General features: G+C 41.7%; 1 protein-coding gene across 2 annotated transcripts in view; it reads left to right on the top strand.

The window, feature by feature from the left end:
* The window catches only part of PRRG2 (proline rich and Gla domain 2), a 141,824-nt gene extending 119,812 nt beyond the window's left edge, over positions 1–22,012 (top strand). For both annotated transcript variants that reach the window (XM_069200980.1, XM_069200979.1), the window contains one exon: positions 21,509–22,012. In XM_069200980.1, the coding sequence (XP_069057081.1) occupies positions 21,509–21,539 (31 nt within the window). In that variant the 3' untranslated portion in view covers positions 21,540–22,012. The remainder of the gene's footprint in view (positions 1–21,508) is intronic.
* The last annotated feature ends 631 nt before the right edge of the window (positions 22,013–22,643 follow it).

The raw sequence follows: 22,643 nt of genomic DNA, 5'->3' as shown, positions 1-22,643 counted from the left end.
CAACCAAATAAGGTCCGCATTAGACTCAGCAGACACAGCAGCACGAACAGTCAACACTGCGGTAACCATTCGCAGGCATGCATGGTTACGAAGCTCGGGATTCAAGCCAGAAATCCAACAAGCTGTGTTAAACATGCCTTTTAGCCAGGAACAATTGTTTTAGCCGGAAGTGGATACAGCAATTGAAAAATGAAAGAAGGACACGGACACGGCCAAAGCCATGGGCGCGCTCTACTCCCCACAGAGCAGAGGCACATTTAGAAGGCCACAATTTAGAGGGGGGTTTCGAATGCAAACACCAGAGCCTTCCACCTTGCAAACCAGACCTACCTATCAGGGACAATACCAGAGAGGAGGGTTTCGTGGCTCATATAGAGGTGGACAATTCCCAAGAGGAAGGGGAAAATTTCAAACACCTAAGACAAGTCAAACCAAACAGTGACTTCAATGTCACAAAACCCCAACACTTAACGCCAGTGGGGGGGGGGACTTACCGCATACTACCAAAACTGGACACGCATAACTACGGACGCATGGGTCCTAGCCATTATCCAACATGGTTATTGCATAGAATTCATAAATTTCCCACCAGATGTGCCACCAAGGGCACACAATATGTCCAAACAACACTTAAACCTATTACAACTAGAGGTCCAAGCATTACAAAAACAAGCAATAGAGTTAGTACCCAACCATCAGAAAGGAACAGGTGTCTACTCACTATATTTCCTAATTCCAAAAAAGGACAAAACGTTAAGACCTATATTAGACCTCAGAACACTGAATCTCTTCATCAAGTCGGATCACTTCCACATGGTAACACTTCAAGACGTGGTTCCCTTACTAAAAAAAGAGGACTACATGTCAACGTTAGATCTCAAGGATGCCTACTTTCACATACACAAACATCCTTCTCACAGAAAATACTTAAGGTTTGTAATACATGGCGTGCACTATCAATTCAAAGTGTAACCGTTCGGGATAACAACAGCCCCAAGGGTATTCACAAAATGCCTTGCAGTAGTAGCCGCTCACATAAGGAGACAGCACATGCACGTATTCCCATACTTAGACGACTGGCTAATAAAAACCAGCACTCAACAACAGTGTCTTCTTTACACTCAATACGTTATAGAAACTCTACACAAACTAGGATTTTCAATAAATTACCAGAAATCACATCTGCAGCCATCCCAAATACAACAATACTTGGGAGGAACACTCAACACACAAAAAGCGATTGCCACTCCAAGTCCACAAAGGGTCCAAGCGTTCCAAAATATAACATCAAACATACAGCCAAACCAACACTACCAAGTAAGGTTTGTAATGAAACCTCTAGGCATGTCTTCATACATAGCCATTGTCCCAAACGCGAGATTACACATGCGGCCCTTACAACAGTGCCTAGCAAAACAATGGACACAAGCACAAGGTCAACTCCAAGATCTAGTGTTGATAGACCGCCAGACACACTTCTCACTTCAGTGGTGGAACCCTATAAATTTAAACCAAGGGCGGCCATTCCAGGACCCAGTGCCTCAAGATGTGATCACAACAGATGCTTCCATGATGGGGTGGGGAGCACACCTCAACAAGCACAGCATACATGGACAATGGGACAATCAACAAAAACAAGTCCACATAAATCATTTAGAACTGTTGGCAGTGTTTCTAGCATTAAAAGCATTTCAACCACTAATAGCCCACAAACACATTCTTGTCAAAACCGACAACATGACAACAATGTATTATCTCAACAAACAAGGAGGGACACACTCGTCACAACTGTCTCTCTTAGCCCAAAAAATTTGGCATTGGGCAATTCACAATCACATTCGCCTAATAGCACAATACATCCCAGGCATTCAGAACCAGTTGGCCGACAATCTCAGTCGAGATCACCAGCAAAAACACGAATGGGAAATTTGTCCCCAGATCCTACAGGATTACTTCCTACGCTGGGGGACACCAAAAATAGACCTATTCGCAACAAAAGAAAACGCAAAATGCCAAAACTTCGCGTCCAGGTACCCACACCCTCAATCCAAGGGCAATGCGTTATGGATCAGTTGGTCAGGGATATTTGCTGACGCTTTTCCCCCCTCTCCCACTCATTCCTTATCTGGTAAACAAACTAAGTCAAAACAGACTCAAACTAATTCTCATAGCACCAACCTGGGCTCCCCAACCATGGTACACAACACTGCTGGACCTATCTGTAGTACCTCACATCAAATTACCAAACAGGCCAGATCTGTTAACTCAACACCAACAACAGATCAGACACCCGAATCCAGCATCGCTCAATCTAGCAATCTGGCTCCTGAAGTCTTGGAATTTGGACACTTAGACCTTACACAAGAATGTATGGAGGTCATTAAACAAGCTAGAAAACCTACTACAAGACATGGTTACGCAAACAAATGGAAAAGATTTGTTTATTACTGCCACAATAATCAAATTCAACCACTACATGCTTCCGCAAATGACATTGTAAGCTACTTATTACACTTAGAAAAGTCTAAGCTAGCCTTCTCTTCAATTAAAATACATCTCACAGCAATATCTGCCCATCTGCAGATTACACATTCAACATCGCTTTTTAGAATCCCAGTCATCAAAGCATTTATGGAGGGATTAAAAAGAATCATACCCCCGAGAACACCACTAGTACCTTCGTGGAACCTTAATATTGTATTAACACGACTCATGGGACCACCATTTGAACCCACACACTCTTGTGAAATGCAATACTTAGCTATTAGAAAGGCAACTTTCCAAGTTATCACATCACTTAGAAGAGTGAGATACAAGCCTTTACTATACAAGAACCCTTCATACAAATACATAAACATAAAGTGGTTCTCCGTACAAATACCAAATTCCTACCAAAGGTTATATCACCATTCCACCTAAACCAAACAGTGGAACTCCCAGTCTTCTTTCCACAACCAGACTCAGTAGCCAAAAGAGCCTTACATACATTAGACATTAAAAGAGCACTAATGTATTACATTGACAGAACAAAACAATTTTATAAAACGAAACAATTGTTCCTAGCCTTCCAAAAACCTCATGCAGGTAATCCTGTATCCAAACAAGGCATTGCCAGATGGATAGTTAAATGTATTCAAACTTGCTATATTAAAGCAAAAAGAGATCTACCTATTACACCAAGAGCGCATTCCACTAGGCAAAAAGGCGCCACAATGTTTTTTCTGGGGAATATACCTATGACAGAAATTTGTAAGGCAGCCACCTGGTCTACGGCTCATACATTCATGACGCGTTACTGTGTAGATGTGTTAACAACACAACAAGCCACAGTAGGACAGGCTGGAATAAGAACATTATTTCAGACAACTTCAACTCCTACAGGCTAAGCCACCGCTTTTTGGGGAGATTACTGCTTATTAGTCTATGCACAGCATGTGTATCTGCAGCTACACAAGCCACTGAACGGAAAATTTCACTTACCCAGTGTACATCTGTTCGTGGCATGAGACGCTGCAGATTCACATGCGCCCTCCCACCTCCCCGGAAGCCTGTAGCCGTTATGAGTTGGATGAAAATTGTAAATTTGTAAATAAATATTATTTTAATACACATTATGTACATACATACCTACTCCATTGCATGGGCACATTTAGTATATTCACAACTCCTACCTCACCCTCTGCGGGGAAAACAATCTAAGATGGAGTCGACGCCCATGCGCAATGGAGCCGAAAGGGAGGAGTCTCTCGGTCTCGTGACTCGAAAAGACTTCTTCGAAGAAAAACAACTTGTAACACTCCGAGCCCAACACTAGATGGCAGGATAATGCACAGCATGTGAATCTGCAGCGTCTCATGCCACGAACAGATGTACACTGGGTAAGTGACATGTTCCATATATATATATATATATATATATATATGGAACATGTCACTTATATATATATATATATTTATATATTTTTTTTTAATTTTTTTTTTTAACAAAGAGGCGGTGCAACTGAATCGGACACCGAAAGGCTGCACAATATCCAAAGCTCGTGGAATGTAGAGAGTGAAGTTGAGGTTAAAAGTCACTCATATGTACAAAATCGTCGGCTTCATTTTATTGAATAAGTTCATATAAAGGCAAAAAATGATGAAACACATAGTGAATGAATAAATGATGAGAACTTTCAAAAATAGTTCCTCAATACAAAAGTCTTAAAAGTGCCTACAACGAACAAGACAAACACACGCTGTCCCTGCCAAATGTCGACGCGTTTCGGCAACAGCTTTCAACTGGACATTGGGAGACATTTTTACACCAGACTATTTATATCCTCTAGTCCTTCTTTGCTTTTCACATCATAGCTAAGAAGAAATGTGCAAAAGGGGCGGCCATTTTGTAACGTAACAATCTTAGATTTCAAATCTCGATTTTTATGCCCACGTACTTGGATAAAGGTCAAAGTTCCAAACATAGCAAGATTATATATTATATGTTATATGGTTCCCTAAAATCTTATTATAACATTTTCACCAGTGAATAATAACTGCATTTTAAATTGTTAATTGAATTCTATAAAAGAAAATAACCCACATATACAAATTATTTTACTTAAATATACTGACAATTTTAACTTAGTTGTTTCAAAAGCCTAATATTTGAATAGATGATATACATTATAATCTAAACATCTTCAATTAATAAATATCATTAATATGTTCAAACTGTACATAATTTAATTGGTAAATAAATTAACTGACCTATAAATATGGGAGAAGATGATAGAAAAGATTATTCTAAAAGAGACAATTGTTGAGTTAATATATATCAATAACCCAAAGAAATTTGATCATAATTGATACAAACATTTAAATATCTCAATTCATCTTAATAATAATGCTAAATTCACATATACGTAGATAATTAAATAATTAAATAATTCATCAAAGGGTTAAGATTATATAGAAATAGATATTAAATCAATTCAGAAAATAGTTATATTCATGATAGAATGAAGGGATCTTGACCAATGCAAAAATTGGAACGAAAAGTAAGTTTGATCCATGGGCATGTATATGAAGAGAGTGCAAAATGTACCCCTAAGAGTGCTAATTAAGTGCAAAACAGGGAATAAGGTGTAAAAACATTAAAATTCTATATATAGTATGTATGTTTCACAAAGAAACAATGTCCTTGTCCGGAAATATTGTGGTCAATTCAAAATCCCATAAAACTTCTCATTGCAATCCAATTTATTAATTATAGTCGAAGTAATCTCCTAGAATCTGATAAGAGACTGCAATGATATCAACATTTACAGATGTACATGAAGTTCCGCATCCAAATTGTGACCCCAGAGGTTTTCAGTGCCTAAAGATAAAATCATTTTTGATTCAGTTTGTCTTAAATGGGCAGTTCTATTGCCCCCTCGGGGATGAGCAGCAATGGTTTTTATACCATAAAATGTTAGAGTTGCAATTGCCTTCATGTACGTCCCAAAAATGTTTGGCTAAGGGGTAGGAAGGATCGTGATTTTTGATAGCTCTAAGATGTTGTAAAAATCTAACTTTCAGTTTATGAATGGTGCTGCCTACATATTTACTATGGCAGCCACATTCAATAACATATACAACATATTCAGTTTCACAGGTAATTCGGCCAGTTATTTCACAATATATGGTATTTTGTGCATATAGGCAAGATTTACAATGCCCACATTTCCAAAAACCCAAACTGTTCTTCGATAACCAGGATAAATTAGCTTTGGAACTGAACAAACTTCTGGTGAGATGATCACCCAATGACTGAGTTTTGCAATATGTTATTTGAGGATGTAATCCTATGTTGTCCCTGATAGATGAGTCATGCCTGAGAACATGCCAATTCTTTTGTATGATCTTATTCAATTGAGAATGTTGGGAATTAAATTCAAGAGAAAGTCTAGGCAATGATCTATCATCTTGGTCCTGATTGTTTATGTCTCCAGATTTAAAAAGAAGTTTATCTCTGGACATGTTAGACACCCTCAACTGTGCATCCTTTAAAATCTTTGGAGGATAACCTCTTTCAAGGAATCTTTGTGTCATAATCGCAATCTCAGTATTGAAGCATTCATCATTAGAACAAATCCTACGAGCCCGTAAAAATTGATTATATGGAATGGTCCACTTTAAAGCTTTAGGGTGACCGCTATTACCATGCAGAAAAGAATTACAGGCTGTGGGTTTGCGATAAATAGTTGTCTGTAAACTATCTTTTTGGACCGTGATCTGAACATCCAGAGATTCTATGGTCTGTGCACTGTATTTTAAGTCAAGATGGATATTGAGCTCATTGTTATTTAATGAATTAATATATTGTGCCAGGGAATGTTCATCACCATCCCAAATGAGGAAAAGATCATCTATGTATCTAACCCATAATATCACTTGTTCCATATACTTGCTATTGGAATCAGACCAGGCTATTTCCTTTTCCCACCAGCCCATATAAAGGTTCGCATATGTGGGAGCAAATGAGGCTCCAATTGCTGTCACTTGTTTTTGTAAATAATACTGGTTATCAAATAAAAAGGCATAGTGGGTAAGACAGAATCCAAGCATGCTCACAAGCATATTAGTATGTTGAAAGAATTCAATTTTCCTGGTGCCTAAAAAGTGACTACAGGCCTGAATACCATATTCATGCATGATAGAGGTGTATAAAGCGGTCACATCCATGGTCACCAATAAATAATTGGATTGCCTTGGAATGTTGTGAATCTTGGCTAAAAAATCATTGGAATCTCGTAAATATGAAGGCAGTTCAGTTACGCAAGGACATAGAAAGAGGTCCAAGTAACGGGAAGTGTTTTCCAGGAGAGAGGAATTCATACTCACAATTGGTCGACAAGGGGGATGTTTTTTATTTTTGTGAATTTTTGGTAAAAAGTAAATACAGGGAATTTTTGGAGATGTAACTTTCAAATAAAGATACTCATTTTGGTCTATAAGACCATTCGTGTGCCAAGTATTAAGCATCTCCCAATAGATGGTTTGATATTCAATAGTGGGATTAGTGCTCAATTTTTGATAATGATGCTTGTTAGATAGTTGATGGTTGGCCTCCTTCACATAACTGTCTATGTCCATTATAACAATATCGCCTCCTTTATCGGAGGGTTTGATGACAATAGTGTTATTGGATTTAAGTTCATTTAGATCTTTCCAATCTACAGCTGAAAAATTGGTTCTCTTAGATTTTTTCACTTTGGTACTATTCCAATTAGTGCGAAAAAGATCAATATCATCAACCACCAATTCATAAAACATATCAATCAAGTTACCATTAGGTAACTGGGGATTGAATCTGCTTGAAGGTTTTAATGCACTTGAGATGGTCTGATCAGTTGTAAATCCCATATCATTCAAGGTTTCATTGTCCATGACTCTAATATTGCTCGTGTTGGTAGAACAGCTCAAGTTGCCAATCCCTACTAAGTCAGGGACATCATTGATATGATCGATGGCATGTGTAGCTGCAGATACACATGCTGTGCACTGTTCCTGCCATTTGGTGTTGGGCTCGGAGTGTTGCAAGTTGTTTTTCTTCGAAGAAGTCTTTTCGAGTCACGGGACCGAGTGACTCCTCCCTTTCTGCTCCATTGTGCATGGGCATCGACTCCATCTTAGATTGTTTTCTTTCCACCATCGGGTTCGGACATGTTCCTCTTCGCTCTGTTATTCGAATCGGAAAAATACTAACATTCACTGAAAAGCGTTGGTATTGTTTTCGATCGGGAAATATCTTGCATCGCCACTGCAACACCGATGAAACACAGCTTTGGTGGTCCTTTGGGGCTTCCGCGCCCAGCCGGAGCCTGGTCGGCCCGACCACAGAAAACGTTGAAGCCTAATGGACCGGACTCATTTCTGTTTCTGCCCACAGTGCCTCGCCAAGTTTTCCTACACAGACCAACATCGGGTCTGTAATCTGTGTTTGTCACTGGAGCACAGAGAAGATACTTGCGAGGCCTGCAAGTCCTTTCGATCGAAGAAGACCTTGAGGGATCGGAGGGCGAGGCGGATGCAAATGGCGTTGAAAAGTTCCAAGCACCTCGACGTAGAAGAACAGGAGATGGCTATCTCCATCCAAGGTTCGGACTCTAACGACTCCGACGCAGACCGACCACCTACAGCAGGCCAACACGTGAGTACACCTGCCCCGACCCAAACCCACAGTCAGTCTAAGATACATAAGGCCTTGGGGACGCCACTGCCGGAAGGCCATTGCTCCACCCATTAAAAAATCTGCGGTGACCAAGCAACACCTTCGGCACCGAAAAAGGCCAAAATCGTGCCGAAGCCTTCGGACTTGAGCCAAGAACCCGTCACTGAGAAAACTCAACATCGACTGGTCGAGTCGGCGAAGTCTCGAAAGATTCTTTCGGAACCGAGGCCTACCATCACCATGGGCATTTCTATGCCGAAAAAAACTGCTTCGGAGCTGAAAAAAGCCTCGTACACCGAGGAACATGGACTCTCAAAGCAACTAAGAGAGACACAGATTCGAGGAGGAACTTCAAATGGAGGAGTTTGATGAAACACAGGCAAGGATACAGATCCATAAGGATACTGGAAAGATCCAAACTGCACCTCCTCTCAAATTCAAAAGGAAACTATCTTTCCAAGGGCGGACAGACACTGAACAGCCAAAGGCTAAAGTACCCAGAGAAAGATCTCAGTCATGCCATTTTTCACTAGAACATTCTCCTCCACAATCTCTGCAACAAACAGTGTCACCTATTGCAACTCCCACTGCACAGTTACCCGCACACACTCTGCAGTCACAAGAGGATACAGACCCCTAGGACCTCTACGATCCCCCTGTGTCAGACAATAGCCCTGAGTGCTATCCTTCGAAACCCTCTCCACCCGAGGATAGCACCTCATATACTCAAGTCTTGGCTAGGGCTGCCGCATTCCACAATGTGAGCATGCATACAGAGCAATTGGAGGCCGATTTTCTCTTTAATACTTTGTCCACAACGCATGCTTCCTATCAAAGTCTTACTATGCTCCCAGGCATGCTTAAACATGCCCAACAAGTTTTTCTGTAGCCCGTGAAAGGGAGAGCCATTACACCGCGGGTGAAAAAGAAATACAAGCGACCGCCGTCGGACCCAGTGTTCATCACACAACAGTTGCCCCCAGACTCTGTAGTGGTTGGAGCTGCGAGAAAGAGAGCCAACTCGCAGTCATCTGGAGATGCACCACCTCCAGATAAGGAGAGTAGGAAGTTCGAAGCAGCAGGAAAGAGAGTAGCGTCACAAACTGCCAATTAGTGGCGCATTGCAAACTCTCAGGCCTTCTTGCACGTTCTCGCTCATCTCGTCCCAATGAGCTCGGTCATATCATCCAACATCTCCCCAGGAAATATCAGAAAAGAGCTCAGCAAGTGGTACAGGAGGGACAAGCAATATCTAATAATCAGATACGATCGGCATTAGACTCTGCCGCAAGAACAGTGAACACTGCAGTCACAATTAGATGCCATGCTTGGTTGAGATCCTTAGGCTTCAAACCAGAGATTCAACAGGGGGTCCTAAACATGCCATTTAATCAACAACTGTTTGGACCACAAGTGGACACAGCCATCGAAAAAATGAAGGAGGACACTGATACGGCCAAAGCCATAGGAGCGCTCTACTCGTCCCAATATAGAGGGACATTCAGAAAACCGCAATATAGGGGAGGTTTCAGACAACAGCCTTTAGTAAAATCCACCTCTCAAACAAAACCCACCTGCCAATCACAGTATCAGAGAGGGGGGTTTTGCGGGTCCTTCGGGGGACAATTCCCAAGGTCAAAAGGGAAATTTCAGCCCACTAAGCAGGCCACTAATAACCAGCAGTGACTTGCCCGTCAGCCTCCCCCCAACACACATCACCTGTGGGAGGAAGACTGAGATTTTACCACAAACATTGGTCTGACATAACCACGGACACATGGGTCCCATCAATTATCCAACATGGTAACTGTATAGAATTCACACATTTTCCTCTAGATATTCCCCCAAAAACGCACAAACTGTCGTTGCAACATCTAGCAATGTTACAAACAGAGGTGCAGGCACTATTAACAAAACAAGCCATAGAACTAGTACCTCACCAACAAAAAGGAACAGGTATTTATGCCCTCTATTTCCTTATTCCCAAAAAGGACAAAACACTAAGACCAATTTTAGATCTCAGGACTCTCAACCTATTCATCAAATCAGAACACTTTCACATGGTGACACTACAAGATGTAGTCCCCTTACTAAAACCGGGAGAATACATGTCAACACTGGATTTAAAAGATACGTATTTTCATATACCCATCCATCCATCTCACAGAAAATACCTCAGGTTTGTCATACAAGGAAAACATTACCAATTCAAAGTATTACCCTTCGGTATAACAACAGCCCCCGAGTAATTACAAAATGCTTCGCAGTAGTAGCGGCCCATATAAGGAGACAACACATGCACGTATTCCCATACCTCGATGATTGGCTAATAAAAGCCAACTCTCAACAGCAGTGTCAAAATCACACACGTTACGTAATAGATACCCTACACACACTAGATTTGTCATGAAACTCCTAGGCATGATGGCATCATGCATCGCAATTGTCCCAAACGCGCGGCTACACATGCGGCCTTTACAGCAGTGCCTTGCAAAACAATGGACACAGGCACAGGGTCAACTCCAAGATCTAGTGTTGATAGACCGCCAAACACACTATTCGCTTCAATGGTGGAACTCTGTAAATTTAAACAAAGGGCGGCCTTTTCAAGACCCTGTGCCTCACGCCATTATCACAACAGATGCATCAATGATGGGGTGGCGAGCACACCTCAACAATCACAATATACAAGGAAAATGGGACAGTCAACAGAAACAACCACATATAAATCACTTAGAGCTGCTAGCAGTCTTCTTAGCACTAAAAGCATTTTGACCTCTTCTAGCTCACAAACTCATTCTTGTCAAAACAGAAAATATGACAACAATGTACTACCTAAACAAACAAGGGGGAACACACCTCACAACTATGTCTCCTAGCACAAAAAAATTGGCATTGGGCAATTCACAACAACATTCCGCCTTATAGCGCAATATATTCCAGGCATTCACAATCAATTAGCGGACAATCTCAGTCGAGATCACCAGCAAACTCACGAGTGGGAAATACATCCCCAGATACTACAAAAATACTTTCGCCAGTGGGGGACACCAGACATAGATCTGTTTGCCACAAAACGCAAAATGCCAAAACTTTGCGTCCAGGTACCCACACCCTCAGTCCAAGGGCAATGCTCTATGGATCAATTGGTCAAGGATATTTGCTTACGCTTTCCCCCCTCTCCACGGTAGCCCTTAAAGCTTTCCTCCAAGGTAAACTACTTTTAATGGCCAATTGAAGTGACTCCTTGACCACTCTGTTAAAGCATTCCACCTGACCATTCGTTTGAGGATACTAATTTGACACACTCTCCTATGTGTAACTCTGCATCTCTTCAAAAAACTGTCCATTTCTTTGCTCACAAATTGGGGACCATTATCTGATATTTACGTTCCTCAGGTATCCCTTCACAACAAAAAAATATCATCCAGAAACTTTGACTTGAGTGAAAATAACCTTTTCAACCATTTTCAGCTCTGATCATGTAGTAAAATAATCTATTACAACTATGGCATACGCTTTCTTGCTGGGTAACATTCCAAACTGAATCAAAAAATCAATTCCCAACCTTTGCCAAGGTCCCTGAGCATACTCAATGGGACTTATATCTTCTGTTAACGCCTTTGTTGATTTTTCACTACCAGTATATGGTTTGCATTCTCTCACCCAGTTATCAACCATCCTATCAACTCCAGGCCACCAGTAAGATTCCTGTATTTTACTTTTCGTGGCAGACATTCCCGTACGACCTTCATGTGCTAACATGAAAATTGATTTGCTCAAATCCTGTGGCAGAACAATTTTGTCACCTCTGAGACCTATACTATTAGAAATCATTAATTCCGCTTCCACTTAAAAAAATTAAGCCACTTCACCACTCAGCTTCCTTTCATCTGGCCAACCCTTGCCCAGGTAAATCTGAACATTTCTCAAAACATAGTTACTAAGCATGTCTTCATTCCATTTCTCCTGAGATAAAGTTTTCATCATATTCTCATTAACAGTTCTAACATTGACATCATCTAGAGTATAAGCTACATCACTTTCCACTTACTCATCAAATTTCACTTCATCCATAGTCCAAAGCCTGTACATTTATCTAACCTGGAACGTACTCTACATCCCATTGGTATTCTTGCAGTTTCGCTGCTATTCTTGCTAAATGTGCAGGCAACATTCTTCTACCACCTGTAGTGAAGATTTGACTAATGGTTTATGGTCAGTTCTTAAAACTAATTTCATCCCCATAAAAATTGACATAAATGTTGCACTGGCCAGGTACAGGCGAACAATTCTTTTTCAGTAGTAGAATAATTCCACTCAGAATTTTAGTGATCTGGAAGCATATGGCGGTCCTACAATTTGTTTAATAATTCAAAAGACCCTTGTTATTTAGCACCCCATTCATATTTTGCATTTTTCTTCAATAATTGTCTGGGAGGATATACTTTGGTTGCATATTCTTGCACATATTCCCCATAGAATTCTGTTAGACCCAAAAATGACAATAATTGGTCTTTTGAAGTCTGTGTAAGGACTTTTAAAATGCTTTCCACGTGGTTTATTTAGGTTTGATTCCCTCCTCTTCAAATTTCATGCCATAAATATTCAACTTTATCTTGCCTGAATTTACATTTTGAAAATTTCAATATCAGACCCTTGTCTTGCAATCATTTAAGCACATCATGTAAAAATGTATCATGTTCTACGTGAGTCTTTGCAAAAATCAGTATGTCGTCCTGGAAAGCAATGGCTCCCTCAATCCCCTCCATTACATTCTTCATGAAACGCTGAAACACCAAGACTGCACTTGCTGAGCTACATGGCATATGCAAGTACTGAAAGATTCCTTTCGGTGTTACAAATGCCATAAGATGTTTGTAAGTAATTCTACTTGGTGGCTTGTGGTTGCTAAATTCACCATGGAAAAAACCGTAGCCCCCGCCAGTGTTAATATCATCTCATGGATATTAGGTAAAGGATGTTTGTCTACCCACATTTCTTTAAGGCTACGCAGATCTACACATAAGTGAAGTTCACCCAATCCCATGAGAGGAAAAACAATAAAAGATATCCAAGAAGACGAATCTATGGGCTCTATTATTTTCTTTTCAACCAAGTTTTTCAATATGTCTTTACGTTTGTCACGATACGCTAGAGGTAATTTCCTTACTTTGTGTTTCACTGGTACTTGTGAATATGATCTAATCAGCATACTTCCCTAACCTATCTTGGAACAGGCTTGGAAAAAATGTCCATATATCAGAGACCTACTCATTTTTGTCAGGTCCTATTACATATACTGGTGGAGAATCATTGGGATCAAATTTCATGCCCTTCTCTCGTTGATGAGGCCAACCTAGAATTGCATCACCTTTTGGATGCTACATACACTGTGCCTCTTGTCCTCCTCCCTCCAAATTCTGGGTCTGCCCATAAATAACCTTGCAATATCGGATAGAGACTTCTACTTGCAGATTTCTTACCTTAGAATTTCTCCCCAGGTTTCAGTCTGGATCTGGAGATTTTTCTCGAGCAGTACCACGTCCATATTCAACATCATGTGCGCCAGACATACCATTGCGGGTCCTATATAGGAGCTACTCCGGTGCGCTGATGTCAGTTCTTTTCTTTCTGCACCAGCCAGCGCTGATGTGAAGAACGGCTACCCCTCAGTCACTTTTTGACTGGTCTTTTTTGGGCTTTTTGCTCAAGATTTTTGAGTGCCTACTCTGCTGGTACATTGAGGATGTCTTCTCGTAAGACCGGGTTCAAGCCCCACGGATCCTGTCATCAGGCAATGTCTGGATCTGCACCTCACATACCTATAATGTTTGAAGTGCAACTATGACCCAGAGTTGTGATGCAAGTGCAGTACCATGAATCCCAAAGCTTTTAGGAGTGGTCCCTAAAGCTCCTGGCGGCCCGGCAATTGGCTTTGTCTCGCTCCTGATCTCAGTCGTGAGGAAGGTCCAGACAACGGTTGCAGAGCCCCCTTCATCATTGTCCCAGTTCAAGTCCTTTGGACAGCCGAGTAAGTCGAGGGACAAGAAGAATTTGAAGTCTTTCGGCCAGTGAGGAAAGGGGAGTGTCGTTGCACTAGGCCTCAGTCCACAGAGCATACATCTGTGTCAGCTCCATGCCTCCCCTAGTTTCCAGGAGCCGGAGCGACCCCTGCCAAATCAAGGAGTTTTGAAGCCTTGCGCCTCCTCTTTAGGCAGCCCGACTTTGCTGGAGCGCCTTTGGGCCCAGCAGTGTCATGAGTGCCCCCATCAGGTTTCACACCAGCAGCTTTAGGGGGTTTCCATGGATCTGTTCCTGGATCCGAACTGGCGTCTGTCATACCAACTCAACTTTCTCCAACGCTGGTTCCGACATCGATGCTCTCGATGCCGGCTGTGCCAACAGCTGGTGTCGACCCCATCCATATTGTCAACTCCGACACTGAGTTGGATCTGTGTTGCACGACTCCATCTTTGGCAGGGGCCATTCCCCCTATGTTGGATCTTGACCTTTTTATTCTCTTAGATTGTGGTACAGTGAAGGATGGGAGGGGGTCGCTGGACCCTTTAGAATACCACCTCCAAGCCCCTATGGACTGGCAGATGGACCTGGGTGAAGCCAGTGGTCCTGAGACTTCACCTGACACTGGCATTCTTTCTCCCCCCTACCATGGCTACATAGGAGGGAGTGTCTTATTCCATTGTGGTGCAAAGAGCGGCTGAGATCCTGGACCTCGAGCTGCCTTTGGTGGCAGTCAAGACTAACCTCCTGAAGCACCTCCTTCAGCCTGAGGCTTCCTCTTCTGGACCCCTTTTGCCCTTCAAAGAAGCCCTTACTGATGTCCTGCTCGGTACCTGGTGCAAACTCAGCAAACCGGCTGCTGTGAACAGAACAATTGCCTGCCGTCATGGACCTGCTCCAAATGACCCAGCATCCCTGACACAAAACCCTACCCCTGAGAACTTGGTTATCCAAGCCTCTACCTCACAGGCACAGGACACATTCCCTTCCGCACACCCGGATAGGGAATTCAAGATGCTAGACCAACTTGGGAAGATGTTTTCTTCCTCCAGCCTGACATTGCGGTCTGTGAACACTGCATGCCTTTTGGGCCGTTACACCCATATTCTATGGGGGACAGTTGCGCAAGTGCTGCCACAGGTTCCGGAGGAGGTCTGGGCCATTCTCTCCCAAGCTGTTGCTGACAAGAGCTGTAGCGAAGTCCACAATAAGATGTGGGCTGGGCATGACCGACTTACTGGGCAGAGCGGTTGCATTGATGGTGGGCTTGAGGCACCAAGCCTGGTTGAGGATGTCTGGCTTCTCAGGGGATTATGGGCATGCCCTTAGATGTCACTCATATCTTCGGAGAAAAACATACTCAGCGCTCGAAAGCTTCAAGGATTCTTGTGCTACAACCAGGTCCTTGGACCTCGCAGCTGCCCCTCACCCCCTTCAGTCTGCTTTTTGCTCCAAGCTGCGATTGGGTCAGAGGCAGATCACTCTCCCTTCCCCAACCAGATCTGACAGTAGTCACAGATGCGTTGCTCCTGGGATGGGGCGCCCGCCCAGGAGAGGTGGAGATGAGCAGCATCTCGTCTCCGACAGAGTCCGGACTTCACATCAAACTTTTGGAGTTCCAGGCGACCAGATTGGCATTGAAAGCATGTCTTCCCTCTCTCAAGGGGAAAGTAGTGCAGGTGTTCAGACATCACCACCGCCTTGTAGTACTGCAGCAAACAGGCTGGGATGGGGTTGTGGACCCTTTGTCAGAAGGTGCTGCACTTCTGGACATGTCTGGAACATCAGGGCATTTCCTTGGTGGTTCAACACCTGGCAGCCTTTCTGAATGCCAAAGCGGACAAACTCAGTCGATAATGCCTGGTTGATCACAAATGGCATCTCCATCCGGAGGTGGTTCAAGGTCTCTTTCAGTAGTGGGGAGAGCCTTGGTTTGATCTGTTCGCCTCCACAGAGAACACTGAATGTCAGCAGTTTTGAGCGTTGGAGTTTCGAAGGTGAAACTTGCTCGGCTGCGCTTTTTGTTGGGAGTGGAGCTTTGACCTCCTGTACACCTTTACGCCCATACCACTTCAGCCCAGAGTTCTCAAGGAGTTAAAAAACAAATGGGCCCAAGTAATACTGGTGACTCCAGACTGAGCACGAAGAGTCTAGTATTCCAAGCTGTTGAGCATGGCCATTATTCCCCGATTAGACTGCCCCTTCAGCAGGATCTTCTGTTGAAGGGGAGAGTTCTCCACCCAAACCTGTCGAGTCTCTGCCTTCTTGCGTGGAGTTTGAGCAGAGGCAGTTGACAGCTTTTGACATTCCGTGAGAAATCTGTAATGTTAACTTGGCAGCCAGGCATCCCTCCACCAAAACAGTATATGCTGTCTTTGGAACTAATTTGTGGCATGGTGCACAGACAGGTCTCTGCCCCTCTTTCCGAGGTCATCTTGTTCATACTTTTTTTTTTTTTTTTGGCCTAACAGGGCTCTACTTTGGGCACCCTCCAAGGTTATCTATCTGCTATCTCTGCATTTTTTTTTTTTTAGATTACCCAATCAACCCCCTTTGTTTAAGTCTTCTATTGTTAGTAGGTTCTTTAAGGGCCTCTCACACGTTTCCTTAATCTCCACTCATCATGCCTCAATGGGATTTGAATTTGCTTCTGACATTCCTAGTGTGTGCTCCTTTTGAGCTGCTCCACCATTGTCCTCTAAGGCTTCTGACTTTCAAAACAACATTCCTTGTGGCCATTACCTCTGCTTGTAGGATGAATGGACTGCAGGCATTATCATTTAAGCCACCCTACCTTTCCATCTATCTTGACAAAGTGGTGCTTCACTCTAGGGCTTCTTTCCTTCCTAGGGTGATTACGCCCTTTTGTGTAGGCCAGTCCATCACCTTGCCTATTTTTACGCACCCCACATCCTTCTAAGGAAAAGAGGAGACTCCACCGCCTGTGCCCAGAAAGAGCATTGGTGTTCTACCTTGATCGTACCAAAGTGTTCTAGATGGTTGATCAACTCTGGTTATGTGGGTGCGCAGAAAGGTCAGGCAGTGCAGAAGAGAACCATCTCCGATGGGTTGTTCTCTTCATTAAAATGTTCTACACATTAACCTCCATCAGATGAACAAGTTTCTTACCTTCTGTAACGCCTTATCTGGTAGACATATTTTAGTTGCAGATTCATTACTGACCCACCCATCCTCACCACTCTGTAAACGGGGACTTCTTTTTCAGGGCCTTAGTTTTTTGACTCACCACTGGTTAGTGTTCTTCATGGCTCCACGCTACTGACGTGGAAAGTCATGAAACTAAACTGATGTCAGGGTGCCAGGGTGGTGCCTACAAAGGACCTGCAATGTCATATCTGACGTGCATGACGCCAACAACCGACGCCACCTGACAGCTCATAGGGTTACTGTTCGAGAAAAATCTCTGGATTCAGACTGACACCTGCAGGGGGAATTCTAAGGTAAGGAATCTACACCTAGAATATGTCTCTACCAGATAAGGTGTTATTGAAGGTAAGTAAATTCTTCTTTGTGTCCATAATATCATCCTGGTTGAATATCAGGTGGAAACAACTTTTCCTTACCCCATATGTCATTGAATAATGTTTTCCCTATAATACTGTACCAAGCACAATAATCAACTATCATAGCTATAGGTTTCCCAACCACCATTAACGTACATTTCTTAAAACTTTTACACTTGGCACCACTTACACATAAAATAGAATGAAAACCATCATATTCCTTTTCCTCTCCACATACAATACATTTGACCTTTTGAGAAGTACCCGATCTACACACTCTTACAAAATGTCCCTTTTTTGCATTTGACACACACGTTATCCCATGTCAGACATCCCTTAAAGTTTCCAAGATGAGACGAACTTCCACACCTGAAACAATTGATGCTATTTTTTTCCATTATTTGTAGTTTGAGTCTTTATTGTTCTTGTAAAACCTCTGACTTTTCACTATACAAACTTCAGAATTGGTATCTTGAGTTTTGACGTTCTGACTCCTAATTTCGTTAACACATTTTTCAGACTGTTCAATTCCCATAGCAATATTTATAACTGCACTCAGAGGATTCCGTACCAGCCGATAGCCTTTCCTGAATTTTTGCTCTTAGTTTTCAGCAATACTTGTTAATAGATTATGGTTTCAAACTCACTGGACCCTGCTAACATTCACAGTACAGATACGTAATCATCTATTGACTCGGGTTCTTTTTGTGCCCGAGAATAAAAGTGAAACCTTTCTATAACTCTATTGATCTTCCTTCCAAAACGGATACTCATTTGTTTTAATGCCTTGATCAGAAACACTCATGAAATCAGCACCAACCAAATGAGGAAGGTTATTAAATTATTTTAAACCTACTCCACCTAAGCAATGCTCTAATAATTAAAGTTTTATTTGCGCCAAACAGTCATCACCTTGTAGTACCTCCATATAATTTTTTTTAAAAGTGAGGTATCATAATTTCCAATTACATTTTTGGATCACCAATTGTCTAAAAAAAAATTAGGAGGAGCTGCAATATTTGGCATATTTGATATTACAAAATCATAGGCGGGCAATAAGTATTATGGAAGTAAGTTCATTTGGAAAAAAATATCTCAAACAGGCAAAGGAAAAAAAGAGAACTTATCCAAATCCAAGATAGCTGAAATGGAAGAAACCGCAAAAGTTTCCCTCTTCTGTGAGGTATACTCATGAATGCTTGTAGGTGCTACTTTTAACACCAGGCATGCTGTTGTCCTACCTGCAAATGTTATAAAAAAAAAAAAAGCTTTTCTGCAATATTTTGATATTCGTACTGCGTTTTTAAGGGGAACTTAAACTATCTAAATATAATTATACTCAAGACATCAAATAACATCGGACGTAGAGCCCCTGAAGGATGTCGATTAGGATGCAGTACTGATGCAACCCAAGGGAAGTTGACATCAAAGCTAGACTGAGACTTACACAATTCACGATTTTGCATAGAAGTTACTACAATAAAAGCAGACTGCTCAAGACTGGGAAAACGCCGAACCCCAACTCCACTAGATGCCACGCAGTGCAGTACACATTCCCGCTCTGTAGATAAGAAAATATTGGAATATCATTATACAAGAGCTTGAAATCGTACTAGAGGTGGACATATCGCACACACACCCCAATGTTATACTAGACATCCCATATGACGTGGACTTGTCACTAGCTAAGTTCTTGTTCTTATTTTTGATTATGGTGTGCATATTAGAGATCTCTCTTACGTGCTCAGCTCTTCATCTACTAGTCTGCCTTCCAACGGGCTGAAATCCAGGACTTCACCCTATCCAATCCCCTCAGGTCTCAAGGCAGGCTTAAGGCTTTGAAGAATGTTATACCCTGTCAGTCAGTCATCGCCTTGATCATGGATAAGCCTACTGTCCCCCATTGTTGAAAACCAGTCTGCATCTCCACCTGTTTCAGCGCGTGGCCCTGCCATAATATGGTCAGTTTGGTTACCTTCCCTTTCCACCCTAGGAATCGTGTGATGGCATCTCAGGTGTCCAAAACTACTCGGGCAGGCTCCAGCAGGTGTCTCCTTTTCGACACTCTGTATGTGTAATGTATAGGTTTGTTTTTCCATCTTTTTCTAGCCCTGGGTGTAATTTAATTATGCTGGTGTCATTATTGTGGTGGCAGAAATGGATATTGCTCAGGAGTGGAGTAAGAGCCCAATTTGTGTATGGCGTTAGAGTGGGCTACGAGGGCAGGGGCTGCCCAGGGAAGTTTGAGAAAACCTGCAGTAGTTGGAGGTTGTATTATGGTTTAGTAAGGGAGGCTTAGGCTCCACCATGGGCCAGCCCAAGGGTAAGTGGAAGATGCCCAATGAAGAGACCTTTAATAGGTCCAAAAGATAGGAACTTAAGAAATGAAGGGACGACCACATGTGTTATGGCTGTAAATAGTAAATTTGAGATATCGGAAACTGTACTACTTGAAGGTTGTGATGAGGCCAATGTGATTGAATTTATTGTAATGTCACAAATAAATATAACAAAAATATAACAAAAAAAGCAAATACAAATCCCTTCATGTATTTGGTGGGAAAAAAAGTTCTGACAGCAATATATTTGGTATTATGAAAACGTTGCTTGGGAGCTACTGTGGCAGCTAATTTGTATGGGTCATTACATCATTAATCCATATTCCTTAAGTCTTGCACCACTCATACGTGCTTTCAGGCGTAGCATTTATAATGTACTGCGCTCCCCCTTTTATTTTGTGGGGTCGGTTATAAAGTATATAACGAAGGCTGTCAATCAGAGCTATAACTCTGGGGACAAGCCATGCACTGCGAAACTCCATGACAGGAGCCATTCTTCATCTCCAGTTAGGAATCAAATATTTGGTCCTATTGAGCAAAACTCTTCTGAAGTATGAGCTTCAAGCCACAAGGAACACACCAACGATATTCTTGTGTATGTTGTAATTAAAGAACTAAGTAGGTGGGGACTGTCCTTGAATGCTGATTGGCTGATAGCGATACACGACAAGCTGTTTAATCAAAGGTTGCCTTACAAGTGGGAGAAAGTTATTTCCATAAATACATTACAGGCGTGAAAATTATACCACATGAATTGCCTTTTCATGCTTGAAAGATCAGAAGATTATATTTGAAATTAAAAATCTCATTTTGTAAAATGTAGATGATTTGAGCAAGCAGACCTTGCCAAAATATGGGAGATCATCCAAAAATGTGACACGCTATTTTGCCGAATGTTAAAGAACATGGAAGAAAATGAATATTTCAAATATAATGGTTACCTGAATATGATGATAGTGAGGAAAATTCGTTTTTCTTTTGTTTTGTTGTTTTTTTATTAATGGTATTAATCACCTGGATGAAATGTTTATTTTTAACATTTTGTGAGCCGTATGTTCTTATATTAATCAGAAAGCTAAAATCCGTGGATAAACTAAACTAGATTTTTCTTTGTTTCACTTCTGACAAAAGCCAATTAAAATGCATGCATCATAACTCAAGAGTGCGTTTGTTTTGACGAATTAAACAGCACAACTGTAGTAAATGTGTGATGGGATTACTGCAACCGAGACGGGGATTTATGTCTTAAGTAGAAAATGTAAACCCATCCCGCTGTGGTTGACAAACACATAATTTTGAGACAGGCCTATAGACTGTCCAGTTTGCAGCGTGTGCTTTATAAATTGTCATTATTGTGTTGCAGTTTGTCAACATTCAGCCGGTTTGCCCTAACAGCACCTGTTCTCTTTCTATTTCACATTTCAGGGGCTCCACGCGTGCTCCCGAGCCCAGCTGAAGAGGACCACCTTTGTTGGAAAGAAGATTCTGAGCCATGTGAGTTAGGATCTCTAACTCTTAATCTGGGTGTGTGGCAACTCAGACCACAGAACTTATGTTTTTTCTTTTTTTAATGTCTGGGACCAAAACTACAAATCTGTCCAATTCGAAGGAAACAAAGCACCTCTTTTGACCCCATCTGTCGCTTCTGAGGACCAGAGTACTCTCACTTGGACAATGGCATAAGGTGGCCAAGGTGCCTTTCCGGGTGGCGTGCAGACCTGTTCACTGTGTAGCAGTTTACTACAGTGCACAGGGTTAAACAATCGTTGACATTTGTTGTAGTGTGCGAGTTATGAGGGAAGCAAGCGTTCAATGATTTGTGTACATTGCTTCAAATTCCAGAGGAAGTGACTGTTGCTCTCATGGAACCAGAAGACTGTCTTAATTGTACTTTCATTTTAAATAAAACTAATTTGGTACATTTCTTAACAGCTGGTCTAGTGTGTTACGTTTGTGTTCTTTGAATATTCTATTTTTTAATGCTATTGGTCACCGGTTCTGAAAGGGCTTGTGTCTACAATTTATTGTTATTACCGGTTCAGAGGTCGAATTTTCACTGGGAAATGGGTTGCAAAACATTTAAGTGTGGTATTTTTTTTTTAAATGTTCACATTGATAAATTGATGTCAGGATGGCTTTGTTGTTCAGCTTTGGAGGAACGTAGTTATCACAAGTTATCACAGTTTGACTGGTGGCCTCTGTGCCCTCTTCCCTGGTGAGTTATATGAAAATATTGTGTACTAATGAAAATCAGTTAAGATTTTCTGCTGATTCCAGATTATTTTGAATTGCTTGCATACAGAGCATAGGAACAAACATTATATTTACTAACATTTGGCATTGCTTATGGGAAAGGCTTCTATTGACCCCAATCACATCTAGTCCTTGTACTAGTTTCTCTGTACCTCATGCAAGCAAACATCATTTTTAGTTTAATTGATTTTTATTAAACAATATTCAGAAAAATATAAACCAGAAATAATGAAAATTATTAGCTACATCAGCACCTCAGTTCATAACGTTGTAGTAATATGTTCTGAAGATATTCAGAAGTTCATAT

The sequence above is a fragment of the Pleurodeles waltl genome, chromosome 7 (genome assembly GCF_031143425.1).
Source record: "Pleurodeles waltl isolate 20211129_DDA chromosome 7, aPleWal1.hap1.20221129, whole genome shotgun sequence".
NCBI classification, from domain to species: domain Eukaryota; kingdom Metazoa; phylum Chordata; class Amphibia; order Caudata; family Salamandridae; genus Pleurodeles; species Pleurodeles waltl.
The sequence above is the reverse complement of the archived record's forward strand: the minus strand, read 5'-3'. Positions and strand labels throughout refer to the sequence as shown.